Source organism: Micropterus dolomieu, linkage group LG19, assembly GCF_021292245.1.
Source record: "Micropterus dolomieu isolate WLL.071019.BEF.003 ecotype Adirondacks linkage group LG19, ASM2129224v1, whole genome shotgun sequence".
NCBI lineage: Eukaryota > Metazoa > Chordata > Actinopteri > Centrarchiformes > Centrarchidae > Micropterus > Micropterus dolomieu.
In genome coordinates, this window is record NC_060168.1 from 8,049,747 (window position 1) to 8,063,748 (window position 14,002).

A 14,002-nucleotide genomic window follows, 5' to 3' on the forward strand; every position below is an offset into this window, starting at 1 on the left:
AAAGATTAGATTCCATTTGCTCTCCAGTTTCTTTGTCTGCTCACTATTTGTATTATGAGCTTTCTGAATCAATTATCACTTAAGGCAATTACTTCACATAAGCTTATTTGTATGCTTATAATATAAGTTAAGATAGAAGATAGAAATAATTTATAAATGGTTTTTGGGTCATGCAGGCAGCAAGGTTGCTATTGTTGACACAGTAAAACTACAATCCTGTGTTTAGTCACAGTTGTAAATTGAGGAATGAGTCTTTTCTACTGTAATTTGAACGAATAGGTTTGTATGAACAGTCAGAGGTTCAGGCTGTAAAAGACATTTCTAGAATTATTTTTTTTAAAAAGATCACCAACTATGAACCCAAAGCCCTCCACTCCATCAACGACCCTCGCCTGGCAAATGAGCTGAACCAGTTCTACTGCCGCTTTGAGAGTCAATCGGACACCATCCCCCGTGACTCCTCCGCTCAGATTCAGCCCCACTCCACCACTTCCTCCCTCCCCTCCTCAGAGCTGACCAGCTCCACCCCCTCCCCTCTCTCCAGCACAGAGAGGGAAGTAAACGGTCTTTTCAGGAGGCAGAAACCCCGCAAAGCACCTGGGCCGGACTCTGTCTCCCCATCCACCCTGAAGCACTGTGCTGATCAGCTGTCTCCGGTGTTCACAGACATTTTTAACACCTCACTGGAGACTTGCCATGTGCCAGCCTGCTTCAACGCCTCCACCATCATCCCTGCCCCCAAAAAACCAAGGACCACAGGACTAAACTACTACAGACCCGTCGCCATGACCTCTGTGGTTATGAAGTCCTTTGAGCGCCTTGTGTTGTCCCACCTAAAATCACAGACCCACTCCTGGACCCCCAGCAGTTCGCCTACAGAGCCAACAGGTCTGTAGATGATGCAGTAAACATGGCCCTTTACTACATCCTCCAGCATCTGGACTCCCCAAGAACCTACGCCAGGATCCTGTTTGTGGATTTCAGCTCTGCTTTTAACACCATCATCCCAGCCCTGCTGCAGGACAAGCTCTCTCAGCTAAACGTGCCTGACTCCACCTGCAGGTGGATCACTGACATCCTGATGGACAGGAAACAGCATGTGAAAGAAAACATGTCTCTGATTCCAGGACAATCAGCACCGGATCCCCTCAAGGCTGCGTTTACCCCCCCCCCTCCCCTCCTTGTACACTAACAGCTGCACCTCCAGTCACCAGTCTGTAAAGCTCCTGAAGTTTGCGGACGACACCAAACGCTCTGAAGACAGTGGAGATGGTTGTGGACTTCAGGAAGAGCACAGCCCCACCCTCTCCCATCATCCTGTGTGACACCCCAGTCGCTACTGTGGACTGTGCTTCCTGGGCACCATCATCTCCCAGGACCTCAAGTGGGAGATGAACATCACCTCCCTCAGCAAGAAGGCCCAGCAGAGGATGTACTTCCTGCGGCAGCTGAAGAAGTTCAGCCTGCCAAAGACAATGATGGTGCACTTCTACACCGCCATCATTGAGTCCATCCTCACCTCCTCCATCACTATCTGGTACGCTGCTGCCACTGCCAGGAGGCTGCAGTCCATCAGTACCAAAACCTCTCGCCACAAAAGCAGCTTCTTTCCATCTGCAGCTAGCCTCATCAACAAGACCCGGGTCCCTCACTGACGCTCCCCCCTTTAAAAATAATACAACAACTGTCTCTGCACATATTACATAAATACATAATAATACATAAATAATATTTAATTTCATATTACGCACAAACCTGGCACACTGCACATATTTGTTGTTAATTGTTAATCTTTGTTGTTATACATTTTTATATTGTCAATTTATATTTATGAACACAATACTCTTCCGTTGCAACACGTCTTTCCTCTGCAAATAGTTGTATTATTTTTCTCTATTCTCTTATTATTCTTATATAACTTGCATTGTCTAATCCATATTTATATATTTCTACATTTATTTATGTCAACTGTATGTTTGCCTGCGTGTAGCACCTCATCACCAAAGCAGATTCCTTGTATGTGTAAAAGACAACTTGGCTCTTTCTGATTCTGAAAAAAAGGCTACTTTGCCAAGAGATAACACAGTGAGTATCTGTGCTATTTTTTGCTTTGAAATGCAAAATCCAAATGTTTTGTTATACAATATGTGTAACAAGATAAACAACGCAGATACTGATATGAACAAAGAAACAATACTGAAGGTATCAGAAACACTTGGTCAGGGCTCAACACTAAAGCGCGCGCCCCATTTCAATTATGACAATTATTGATGAGGATGAAAGAATGTCATCTACATAGTTATTTGAAACATTTGGCCAGTACATTAGTAAATTAATGGTTTTAAATGTTGTTTTCTATTAAAGCCTTTTTAATGAATGCATGTTTAACATGCTATCCGTATAGTTAAAAAGGTGAGTTTACATTTTCAAAGATAGCTGGGCCTTCATCATTTGTGGATACGCATGGTCTGAGGCAGTTCTGAATTTGTTCGCAGAGAACAAACAAATTCTGGTACAAAAATATCGAGCAATCATTGATGTGTGATGTTCCCTTCAACATGACACTTTACTCCAAGAAGAACTACCATAACTGCTTCAGTAAAAATGCTGACAGGCTAACAAAAACTGTGATGCCCACCACTGTCCTTTCTATGATTTTTACATAAAGGATTTAGGCACATTGGACAAGTTCATTGTTTAAGTACCTCAAAGCGGTGAAAGCTCCCGTCTGATAGTTTCATCTGCATCAGAACTGAAGGCTGCAGGGCCCTGGCTAAAGAGCTGTGGACACACAAAACAACAGACTTCAATACACTAAGTTGGAAACATTTCTTTAAAGAATGTGTTTAACATTATCACATCTTTTTCTTTGATTTTCTTTGATGGACTTTTCTTTAGCAGGTCCCTTAGTCCAACTACCCACTTCCACTTCTTGTGTTTAATTACAAACAAAGAGAGACTTTAAAACACCTCACATTCTGTAATAGCGATGTTTTTCTCCAGGAAAGACATACCAAACAACAGAAAAGCTTCTATTAGCTGGTTACAGGTTGAAAAAGGCATCTTTTCTCCCTTGGTACATTACCTTGTAGAAATAGTAACATCCACTCTCCATTTAAAGGCTTCTACTTTGGGGAGGTGAGGATCATTCTGGGAGGTGGCTGCCTCTAAAGCTGCCCGTCTGCAAATACAAAGAGAGGCGTGATGCAGCATGATGGACACATCCCAGAGAACTGTCATCGTCCTGTGGTGATGAAAGCCAACCACAACACTGTCCAAACAAGTTTAGTTTACATCATAAAGAGGGCATGTATTTATTTATGGTAAAGGGAGCTCTGTGCATTCAAGAGAAGACACAAAAACAGAGATTACATGTATAAAAAGGTATAAATTTAAAGGCTGTAAATTCAACATACCGACTACCAAAAACCACACTGGAGAAATCTGTGATGAAGTCTTCAGGTATCCTAAATGACAAAACAAACACAACCAGTTCAGAATTTGAGGTTGAAATTGAGTTGTCTATAAGCAGTGACATTGACATTGACAATGCGATAAAATGATGGCCCTTGCCTCAGTTCTCGGAGATCTTCTTTGAAGGCCTAAACAGGAGCACAAACAAAACTTTATGTATTATGTTATATGAGAACAAAAACGTGTGACTCCATGCTAAGGAAGAGAAGGCAATTAGCATTTGTTGCTCTAGATATCCACAGTGAGAAGAGGCCTTTAACAAACCAAACATAAAGGAGACATTTTAGCAGGGTCCTAATTTCATACTGCATACTACACAATGTATACTATATATACACACTTATTGTTATAATATACTGATTTGCAATTAGCATACAAAATAATTAACATACTTTACTGCTTTGTGTTGAAGAAATATTGTGAACCAGGTTCAGGTGTGAAGAAGTTTCGGAGACTGATGAAGACTTAACATAGCATGGTTTATTGAGCCTGGCCGAGGAGACACAGTGCCAGAACACAACATGTGAACACGTCAAATGCCAACACCAAAACTGAAGGGTAACGTCTTTTGGTCCCTTTTACGTTTCTGTCTTCCCCCTAGTGCCTGTAGGTTTCTCTATTAGGTCATCTTTAGCTGGCCTTAACCTAGAACAACTAATCTATCTGATGTTTAGACTACAATGCTTCGTCATATTGGAATCTATCACTATCCATGAGTTGTACTCTAATCTGTGGAGCCAGTGAGTTTGTGTGTAAACATTCTTGTAGGACTCAACCTTTTAAGATTCACAAAGAACACTGATATCTGCTAGCCTGTCTAACATTAACGATGTTCTTCTATTCAAGTGTTCCATTAAACCATGGCAGTTTGACAGAGAGCCAGCATGCACAATACCAGAGCCGTGTCCAAAGAAACCCTAGACACACAGAAAACCCTGCATTTGTTCACTCAAGCACTACTCCATATAAAAGAGACATGCAATGGTTCGCTCTTTAGTAAATTGATATTTTGGACACTTTTCAAATATAATTTTTCATCATTTCTGACAGGTGTATAGTTGCACAACAGTAAATGTTGTATCTATAAAAATGTAGCACATTTCAGGGTTGTTATCATGAAGTTGTGTACATGGCATGGACACTACATTTCCCTGTTCACCGCGGGAACTTTTAGGACAACATATAGTACAAAAATACACACTCGAATTTGGACAGACAAAACGGTAAAGGATACATTTAGAGAACTACATAGTAAACAGAGAATGATGATTTCAGGCAGACAGATACCAGAACCCTGAAAGTGAAGCAGGTAGGCCTAAATAGAATTCAGCAATCTTTAATTGTTTTTATTTACACCTATGCTTTTTCCTACAGTGACATGTCAAATTGACTTCTGTGAAAAAGGCCAATATTCAAGTGTTCTTTTAGTAGGCACAATAACATGTTTGAGTACAAATAATTTTGGCACTTTTTTGAGTATCAACACACAGACACAGAGGGATTTTCTAGTGTTTAGCACCAGCTTACCTCCTGTTTAAGTGATGCTGTGGGGATGCGGGTGGCCTCAGACAGCAATCTGTACATCCCAGCGACGATGTGACTGAGCCTCTCCTGGGGGATGGTGCTGCTCTCTGCTATCGTCTTCATCACCTCTCTGCAGTCCTTCCCCTCCAGGGCACTGACCACCGCTGGACAGGGAATAATTCACAGCCACATTTAACTAAGTTATTTAATGGCTTCAAGTGTGCCTGTTCAGAGTCTCACTGGCTGCATTGGGAGGTCACAAGTTATTTGAGCTGTCCTCTTATATCAAAACCTCACAGTAAAATGTGGTTGCTGCCCAAATGTTTCATTAAAATAAACGCATGTCAGTGGCTTGAGCCATGCATTTAAATAGATATTGGTGAGATACAGACTGGTGAACGGGTCTGTTTTAGAGATATTAACAGCCATATCACCTCGCAGACAATTAACTAGTAACCTATTTACCTTTCAGTATTTTTCTGAACAACTCTTGGTCCACATCCTTCAGGTTTTTCGACATTGACTCGATTTCTGGTGGTATCCTGCCTCCCAAAAAGCTGGACTCCTTTGCATGGCTTGAAGACATGACTCACCATGTACTAATATGCTGTACGCACAGATAACAAATGACGAAAAATATTTGGAACCGTCTGTCCTGGATTTTATGCTACTTTGTTTAGCTTCCGCCTTTATGTCACATGACGCTCGCCTCGCTTGCTCCCTGTAGTCTCGCGGGAACAGCTTAGTTTATCCGTAGGAAAGAAAGGATTTGCAAATGGAGGTGGCAGAAATGATCATTCTTTGAACGATACAAGGTTGGTATTTCAATGTATGTAGCGTCTTAATTTGCCAACGCTGCCAGGTTTGTAACCCGTTGAGATTTGTTACTGTGGGAAAAATATCAGTTAGGTGTTATTTTGTAGCTTGGTAAACACTACGTGGACATTTGGAGCATTAGCAACCAGCTAACGATGTTAGCTTGTGTTGTGTTCCAATCACGGGCTGTCGCCTTTTCCAGAGACGACACTGTGTTCCCAAACTAATACAGCTATAGCTACTTCTTTTTAATGCTGGACTTATTTTACCTAGCCTTTTTTCTTGCGACTGTATATATACAGTAACGCATCTCAGTCTGTTTTCAAGAAAAACAATTACGGGAGTTGGATGCTTAACGTGGAGGACATCTAACGTTAGTGTCAACAATTAACGTTAACACTACCAGCTTCTTAAACATCCTTCGTAGGTGATAAATCCATAAATGAAAACACCATTATCAGTAGGTTGCTTAACTAGCTTTGCCCACTAACGTCACGAATGTTTTCACCAACGACCCAAGCGATTAGGAAAATGTAAGAGTCCGAGGAATGTCACTGTGGATTAAAGAAAGTTTTGCTTTGGTGAGTGACTGTGTGCCACGATCTCAATCTTTTCTTTTCTCTTCTCGTCATTATATCTGTAAATGATATAATGACGGACAAATTATATACCATATATATTTGATTCGTATTACCAACACATTGTTGATGTATTAATGGTGAATATGGAAACCTTTAGTAGGATAAAAGACCCACAAAACTATTGCGTATTTGTTTGTTTTGTAATTTTCACTAGTGTTTCTGTTGTCCAGACATCAATAATTTTATGTACAATAAAAAGTAATTAAATTAACACCTGTACAACCCAATGTGGAGTCCAATACATAGCATTCAATACATGCTACATTTTGTAGAGCTTTTTTTTGAGGATGTATCATGTGTTCCTTCAGTTTGGTGGTAATTTTGCGACTGTAGCTGTATTGAAAGATGCCATGTTGTGTTTGTCTCATCTTCACCTCTGTTTCTGTGTCAGGTATATTTAGCCATGTCTGAATCTCTGTATGAGAAGTTTTTGGCCCCGGAGGAGCCTTTCCCTCTCCTTTCCCAAAGAACCAACCTCAGTGATGTGGGAACCCTGGACGTCAGTGACTTTGGCTGTCAACTCTCATCTTGTCACAGAACAGATCCTCTACACCGCTTCCACAGCAACAGGCAAGTAGAGTGCATGCGTGCATGTGTGTGTTCATAGTAGGGCTGGACCCTAATATTGGATCATTCAGTTTTCTCTGTTGTGAGATTCGAATGTTGAGGGGTTTTTTTTCCATGCGCCTGACCTCCGCACACAGCAGTGAATGTAACGCTCCAGTTCACATCAAAGAGAAAACAAAATGAAGTCCTCAGCTGTGTGGCAGCACTTTAAACACTTTAAGCACTTTTAAACTATTCCCGGATCCTGCTCTAGGCCTGCTCAGATCAGAGACTCTCACTCTGGACTCTCAGTTACTGTTTTCCCTGCTCTGCACAGCAGCCACCAACCTGGTTCAGCACACATCTATTTACAATCTTCCTCGCTCTTCCCTTGCTCAATATCCGATCCCTTTAACCCCACAATAAATATTTCTCTTTTATGTTACTCCTTCCTTCCTTAGTCTTGGACTTGGGCCTGCTAGCCTAGCCATAACAAAGTTAAAAACGTTTTGATAATGGTCACTTTTCACAGTTAGCCTACACTATGAGAATAAATAGGGCCTAAACAGAGGGCGCGCGCTCTCTCTCTCTCGCACACACAGACTTATGCACCCATGCTCGCCGCTATCTCTCCCCCCATCCGATCCTCCCTCACTTGGCAGAACTTCTTGGGCATGTTCCCTCTTCTGCTGTTCTGCTTCTATCTCTGAAATACGTAGCTGTAGCTTGTGAAATTGACTGCCTGCTTATCAACACCTGTTTAAACACGGGACTGGTGGGGGTTCGCAAGAGCTGGACCTACCACCAGCTGTTGGAGGATGTGCCATTGCAGCTGTTGGTGGCATTCACCACCACACAGCTGTTGACAACTGTTAATGTACTTGTTAATGTGCTTGTAAAGTTGCATATGTCCTGGATGACAGGTGCTGGTAAAGAATGTTTACAACTGTGGCAGGGCACTAGTATTGATGCATTTCACACCATGTTTGTTTGTATTGTCTCACATCCAGATCTACAGCACAAGGCCGGTAGTAACACCTTTGCTGATCAAATATAAATAAATAAGATAAAAAAAGACTTCCAGATAAACCAAAAATCCCATCATACTTCTCTTCACAATAACAAGGGTAACAGTGTGTGGAAAGTTACATTTACAGCCTGAAACTGTGTATAATTGTTATATTGTCAGATGGCACTGGAACTGAAAATAGCTGTCTTTAGAAAACGCGAGAAAGCAGAATACCAGTCTCTAAATGGAAAAACCCCATAGTTGAAATGTAAATCATTTTCCTGTGTGCTCACAACTTTGTCTCAACTTTGTAAATGATATGAATAATTTTCAGACATATCTCATTGAACATACGTTGATTCCCCAGGTGGAACCTGACTTCCTGTGGGACCAGTGTAGCCAGCTCAGAGTGCAGCGAGGAGCTCTTCTCCTCTGTGTCTGTGGGGGATCAGGACGACTGTTACTCCCTTCTGGATGACCAAGAACTAACATCTCTGGACTTGTTTCCAGAGGGCAGCGTTTGCAGTGACGTCTCCTCCTCTATCAGCACCTATTGGGACTGGTCCGACAGCGAGTTTGAGTGGCAGGTTGGTTGTCAGTTGGCCAGTTATCTAACCTAGAACTGCTGATTTCAGCTTGGGTGTTCTAGGATGGAAGTCACGAGAACCTAGTTGTATTATTTGTTTGCATCAAACACAAGGGATGTGGATGTTACTGTCATTACCAGGCTAGTTTGTCCAAATAATCTGTCCTCCCTTGTTGTTTTCTCTGCCCCTCATTGTCTTTGTTACTACTGTCCTCCCAGTTGCCAGGAAGTGACATCGCCAGTGGCAGTGATGTCCTTTCTGACATCATCCCGAGCGTGCCAAGTTCACCCTGTCTGTTTTCCAAGAGGAAGCCTAAGTCCCACCCTCATCGCAACCTGGATGAATTGCCGTGGAGTGCCATGACCAACGATGAACAAGTAAACAAAGCCAACACACGTTTCTGGACCTCTCTGTGCTGTCAGAGTGCTCAGAATTAACAGCAGTGAAACTGACGGGCTTTCTGACTCAGCTACTAGTTCATGATATCTGTTTAGCTAAATTTACGTTTACGTCAGTGTCAGGTAACCATTATCAACTTAATTTTATTTATAGAGCCCGATGTCACAAGTCACAAATTTGCCTCAAGGGGCTTCACAATCTACAGGATACAACAACGTCTGTCGTTAGACCCTCGAAAACTCCCCAAAATCCCTTTTAACAGGGAACAAAGCGTCTCGTGTCCAAATTGTACTGTTTTGTTGTGCAATGGTTTTAGTGTAATAAAGTTATCCATTTGTAAACAACAACAAAAAAAACAGAAAGGAGCGCACATCATGAAGAAAGGTTGCAAGGAAACGATCACATTCAGAACTAAAGTTTCACTTTACGACTGAGCTGAAATATCAGCGCACCGCTGAAGAGAGAGGAAAACATGGGCGTATAATCCACAGAGGAAAACAAATCACGGTGGATAGACTGTTCAGGTAGTCAGTTATTATACAGTCTTTAGTTTTTTGGATTTGCGCAAACGAGAGGAGGATGTGAGCTTTGGTTGTTTGAGCTGGACAGAGCAAGACAGACGCACATTAATACCAGGTGTAAATGTAATTGGGTTAAAATCAAATCTAGATACTATTTGGATATGAGATGCATTTTAATGCCATGCATCGGGGAGTTTTCCACAACACATTCCTGCAAATATTTTACAATAAAAGCCTTGAAATGAAGGGTTTTCTTTCCACTGACATTTTAATTTAAAGATACAGGAAGTGTAGGGTTTGTAATTACTGCTTAATGCAGGAACTTTAACAGGGTTTTCAGGAGTGGATCAAAACAACTTACCTTTTGATCTGCTACGTTACTGACTGTACCGACAAGCTGTATCTCTAGCAAACAGATGTGACAAGCATGAGTGACATGACTGCCCTCAGGAACGGGGTTCTGTCAGAGTTGTATTCAAATGGGAAAAATTATGGAGTTATTGTTTATTAGCTTTCCAGCAATGGCTTATCTTATCTTGTGTTGGTAATTGTCAGTTTTGTGCTGGTTTAAAATTTTAACCATCAGTGGAGGCAGAGATGCCTGGACAAAACTCAAAACTACATGTCTGTGTTTCCACGTCCAGGTGGAGTACATTGAGTACCTGAGTCGCAAGGTCAGCACAGAGATGGGCCTGAGAGAGCAGCTGGACATCATCAAGATCATCGACCCCTGTGCTCAGATCTCTCCCACCGACAGTGAATTCATCATAGAACTCAACTGTCTCACCGACGAGAAGCTCAAACAGGTGGGTGGCAACGCTGAAGCTCTCTGCTTTAACATACAAGTCAACTGCGTGTGCAGCCCATTACCAAGTTAAGAGTTATATCACTCGCATCAAAGTCTGTTCTATTGTAATCCATTGTATACCTATAACCTGTGTTTTGGTTATCTAGAGCCACTATGTTTATGCATGTGCTTGTTAATTAGTTCATATAAATTAAAATAACTTAACCAACTTTCAAGGAATGGATAATGGAAGGATATATTTATTTTCTTATTTGGGTCAGCTGTTGGTTATTGTTGTATATGGAACCCAGAGTTATGCAGCATGTGGAAGTAAAGTTTTTGACCTATGTGATGTCATCAGGTGCGTAACTACATCAGAGAGCACAGCCCCAGGCAGCGGGCCAGCAGCACCAGAGAGAGCTGGAAGAGGAGCAGCCACAGCAGTGCCAGCACCGGCGGTGTGAGCGGAGCCAGCAGCAGTAACGCGAGCATGGTCAGCTCCTCCAGCTCCTCCACTGGCTCTACAGCCTCCAACTCCATAGCGGGTAAGGTGCTACCTGGTTGGCTAGCAGTTTAGTAGCCGTAACAGTGCCACCAGCAGAGGATCCAGCGATGGGGACAACGTCGGCTCAGTTGTCTTGATTGTAAAATGACAGAAAAGCACTTTTATTGTTGAAATACTTGGTTCAATTTTTAGCTCAGTGTAAATTATTTTTGGCAATTAACTGTTTACATTTCCTTGTATTCCAGGTGGTACGGCATCAGCCTGTAGTGGAAGCAGTGTTGCCAACATTAGCAGAGCTCACAGTGATGGAAACCTTTCCAGTGCTGCAGAACGTATACGAGACTCTAAAGTAAGAAATATGAACGTGGGTGTAGGTGGGCAGGTTTTATTAATGTTAAATCTGTTTACACAGTCACAATCCCGAGGGGAAGGGCATTTTTTGCAGCCTCAGTTTTAAACCTTTGAACTTAGAGCACATTTGTTCCTGGACCCTATTTCTACATCCCTACTCATACACATATGTTATCTTTACTTTTAACTAATTCATTCTAGTTTATATCTAATTCATATATTTGTTGCATTATTGTTACCACAAATGGTTTTTTTTAAAAGTCCTGTGCACCTTGTTTTTTAAGCAGCCATTTGTTTTACCTCACCATTGCCTTTGAGACTGCTGGTTGCCTTGATCCTCAACTCATCTTTAACCTCTTTGTCTCTCGCCACGCTGTCTTTCAGAAACGCTCAAAGCAGCGTAAGCTTCAGCAAAAAGCCCTCCGGAAGCGGCAGCTGAAGGAGCAGCGACAGGCCCGCAAGGAGCGTCTGAGTGGACTGTTTCTGAACGAGGAGGTGCTGTCGCTGCGAGTGACGGAGGAGGACGACCACAGTGACGACCTGGACATACTGATGTGACACCAGTGAATCAATCAGTGCTCCCTCTATGCCTGCTCTCTCACCGCCCAGCCACTACCGTAGAGATTATAGACCACGCTAATCCAGATCTCTGCATGCATTCGCTTTGAGTAGGCAAACACGCTCGTAATGCAGTAATAGCTTGTAGTAGCTTGACATTTTGCTTGCTAATACTAGTATAGTACCGCTAGTGCTAAAACTGATAGCTGCTGCAATCACTGCTAAGCTAGCTACAGCAGTAATACTGGTAACGCTTTGATTCTGACCTCAGTTTAGCCTGCTTATAGCCAGCACTAATGCTGAACCTAGAAGGCTCGTAGATGCACATGAAAATACACTATTAATGACAGTTATTTCATTAATAGAGGATTGCTTAAAGATGCTCTAACAGCTTATATCCACTGCTACTAATACAGCCACCACTGGCAGAAGGAAAGTTCAGGCAAGAGAAGCAGAGTTTGTCCACATTATGCAGATGCTGCTCTGTGGAAAACCAGGGGATGAGAACAAGTTTTATTTTTCCATAATAATACATGAGCAACTATATGCAATTTGAAAGTCTTTTGGCTAATTTTGGTGGTGGTTTTCACCCATCTGCCTACACATCCATCCATCCTCTACAGGGCTCTATCTGCCATCGGCCAAACTCTGTTCATCTGCAGCTCTAGTTTAAACTGCTGTAGGTAATGTACAGCATTATATAAATATGAGTACCCTCATAGGGACACGTGCGGGGAAAACGGCACAAAATCGTGCGATTGAAATCTCTCATTGGTTAAGCAATTTCTCTAAATGGCGAATGCTTGAAGCTGGATTTAGAGTTAAAGATTAGATTATTTTAAGGGGGAAATTATTTATATTGCTGAAGAGCATCCTCCGAAACTAGCATCTGAGGTTAGGAGGTTCGTGGAGTGGAAACTGAAGTGAAAGGAAGTGAGCTGGTCTGTCTTTCTATCTGCTGAGTGTTGTGGTCCCATTTCACTCTTAAGGCTTAGAGGGAGCACTGAAACTGTGCATGTTTAAATCGTCACCCACAGTCCCTGTGAGGTCCGATAACTACCAACTTGCATCATTGTTTGCATAGAAAAATAGCTACAGTGTTGTAAATAAATGATAAATAACAGCATATTTACTGCTTGCTTTAAGGTTTTCCTTGGTGATAAAGATTTGATATAACATTTTCCCATATATATATATATAAATATAAAAACACAGACACTAATTGGTTATCTTTGTGTTGTCATTTGCCACTGGTTCTTTGTATATTTTGAGTCTTATTTTGAAGCATTTAGCTGTTTTGTTAAGTACTTGAGTTTGGTCATCGTCTCAGACATCTTTTGAACTCTGACTTTGTGAAGTCCTCTTAGTTTCTCTGCCAGCCCTCCTACTGTATATTCCATCTTTTACCTCCGTTCACACTTTTGAATGATTTGATCACCATCTTAAGTTTTGAAGCATTTGAGCGTTGGTAAAGTTTTGACAGATCACATTGTGTCTGTCCACGTACTGTATGGCTGGTTTGGCTTCAGCGCTAAACTTGAGCTGGTTTCTTAAAAATGCGCATCTAACATTGAGCCATTAACTCAGCAGAAGTGTGTTAATTTTGTTAAACAGCTCACCACAGCTTTTGGAGTTACCATGCCGTTTTATCTTTTTGCTAGAAGCAACCTGAGAAAATTGTTTTGTGTCTACCTTGTAAGAAACACTTTCCCATGACTTGTCAGCTGTAAAATGATGAACCACTACAGTTATTGGCTTAAAAAGCCTGTTATTTCTAATGCTTTGTGTACTGAGTTTTGGCTCTGTTGTCTCTGTCTCATGTATAAAGTTATTAATTACAGCAATTATGTTAAATGCAGCTTTGAGTATTCTGTAGTTATGAATTAGTAAAAATCTATTTTGAAAAATAAGAATTTTGAAAAAAAAAAATAAACCAGTGTGATGCAACAAAGTTATTTGTGTATTTAAGGTACCAATATAAATGATATTGAACTGATTAAATATGATTTAAAAAGGTTTTGGTGTAAACCAAATGGTTTTTGGAGGGTGAACCTCCCTCAGTGTCATTGTCAGAATTTTTACGCCTGTTGAGGTCAAAATATTTTAACCATCAAGCCCCCCTTCCTTACAAAGCCCTATGAAGCAGTATTGCCTGCAGGTGTCCCTTGTATTATCACCGGCTAAAGTGTATTGATTACCTGCTCTCATGTTGGTGGTTCAGGCAGGACTGTGCAGTTCTGATTTACTTTAAACTTAACAAATAAACTGACATTGTTGCATCCTA

General features: G+C 41.5%; 2 protein-coding genes across 3 annotated transcripts in view; one reads left to right on the forward strand and one right to left on the reverse strand.

The window, feature by feature from the left end:
• Positions 1-5,706, reverse strand: part of commd5 (COMM domain containing 5) — an 11,484-nt gene extending 5,778 nt beyond the window's left edge. The window contains exons 1-6 of the mRNA XM_046030374.1: positions 5,464-5,706; positions 5,002-5,162; positions 3,574-3,602; positions 3,417-3,467; positions 3,086-3,181; positions 2,706-2,781 (exon numbers count right to left, since the gene is read on the reverse strand). Of these exons, the coding sequence (XP_045886330.1) occupies positions 2,706-2,781; positions 3,086-3,181; positions 3,417-3,467; positions 3,574-3,602; positions 5,002-5,162; positions 5,464-5,584 (534 nt within the window). The 5' untranslated portion in view covers positions 5,585-5,706. The remainder of the gene's footprint in view (positions 1-2,705; positions 2,782-3,085; positions 3,182-3,416; positions 3,468-3,573; positions 3,603-5,001; positions 5,163-5,463) is intronic.
• On the forward strand, positions 5,667-14,002 carry fam199x (family with sequence similarity 199, X-linked). Of its 2 annotated transcripts, none has more exons than XM_046030373.1 (8): positions 5,667-5,813; positions 6,847-7,025; positions 8,378-8,597; positions 8,816-8,974; positions 10,162-10,323; positions 10,666-10,849; positions 11,055-11,158; positions 11,545-14,002. In XM_046030373.1, exons 2-8 carry the CDS (start codon positions 6,859-6,861, stop codon positions 11,716-11,718), a joined length of 1,170 nt encoding a protein of 389 aa, XP_045886329.1. In that variant the 5' UTR covers positions 5,667-5,813; positions 6,847-6,858; the 3' UTR covers positions 11,719-14,002. The 2 variants fall into 2 exon arrangements, with proteins under 2 accessions (XP_045886329.1, XP_045886328.1); XM_046030372.1 differs by lacking the exon at positions 5,667-5,813 and adding an exon at positions 6,277-6,395.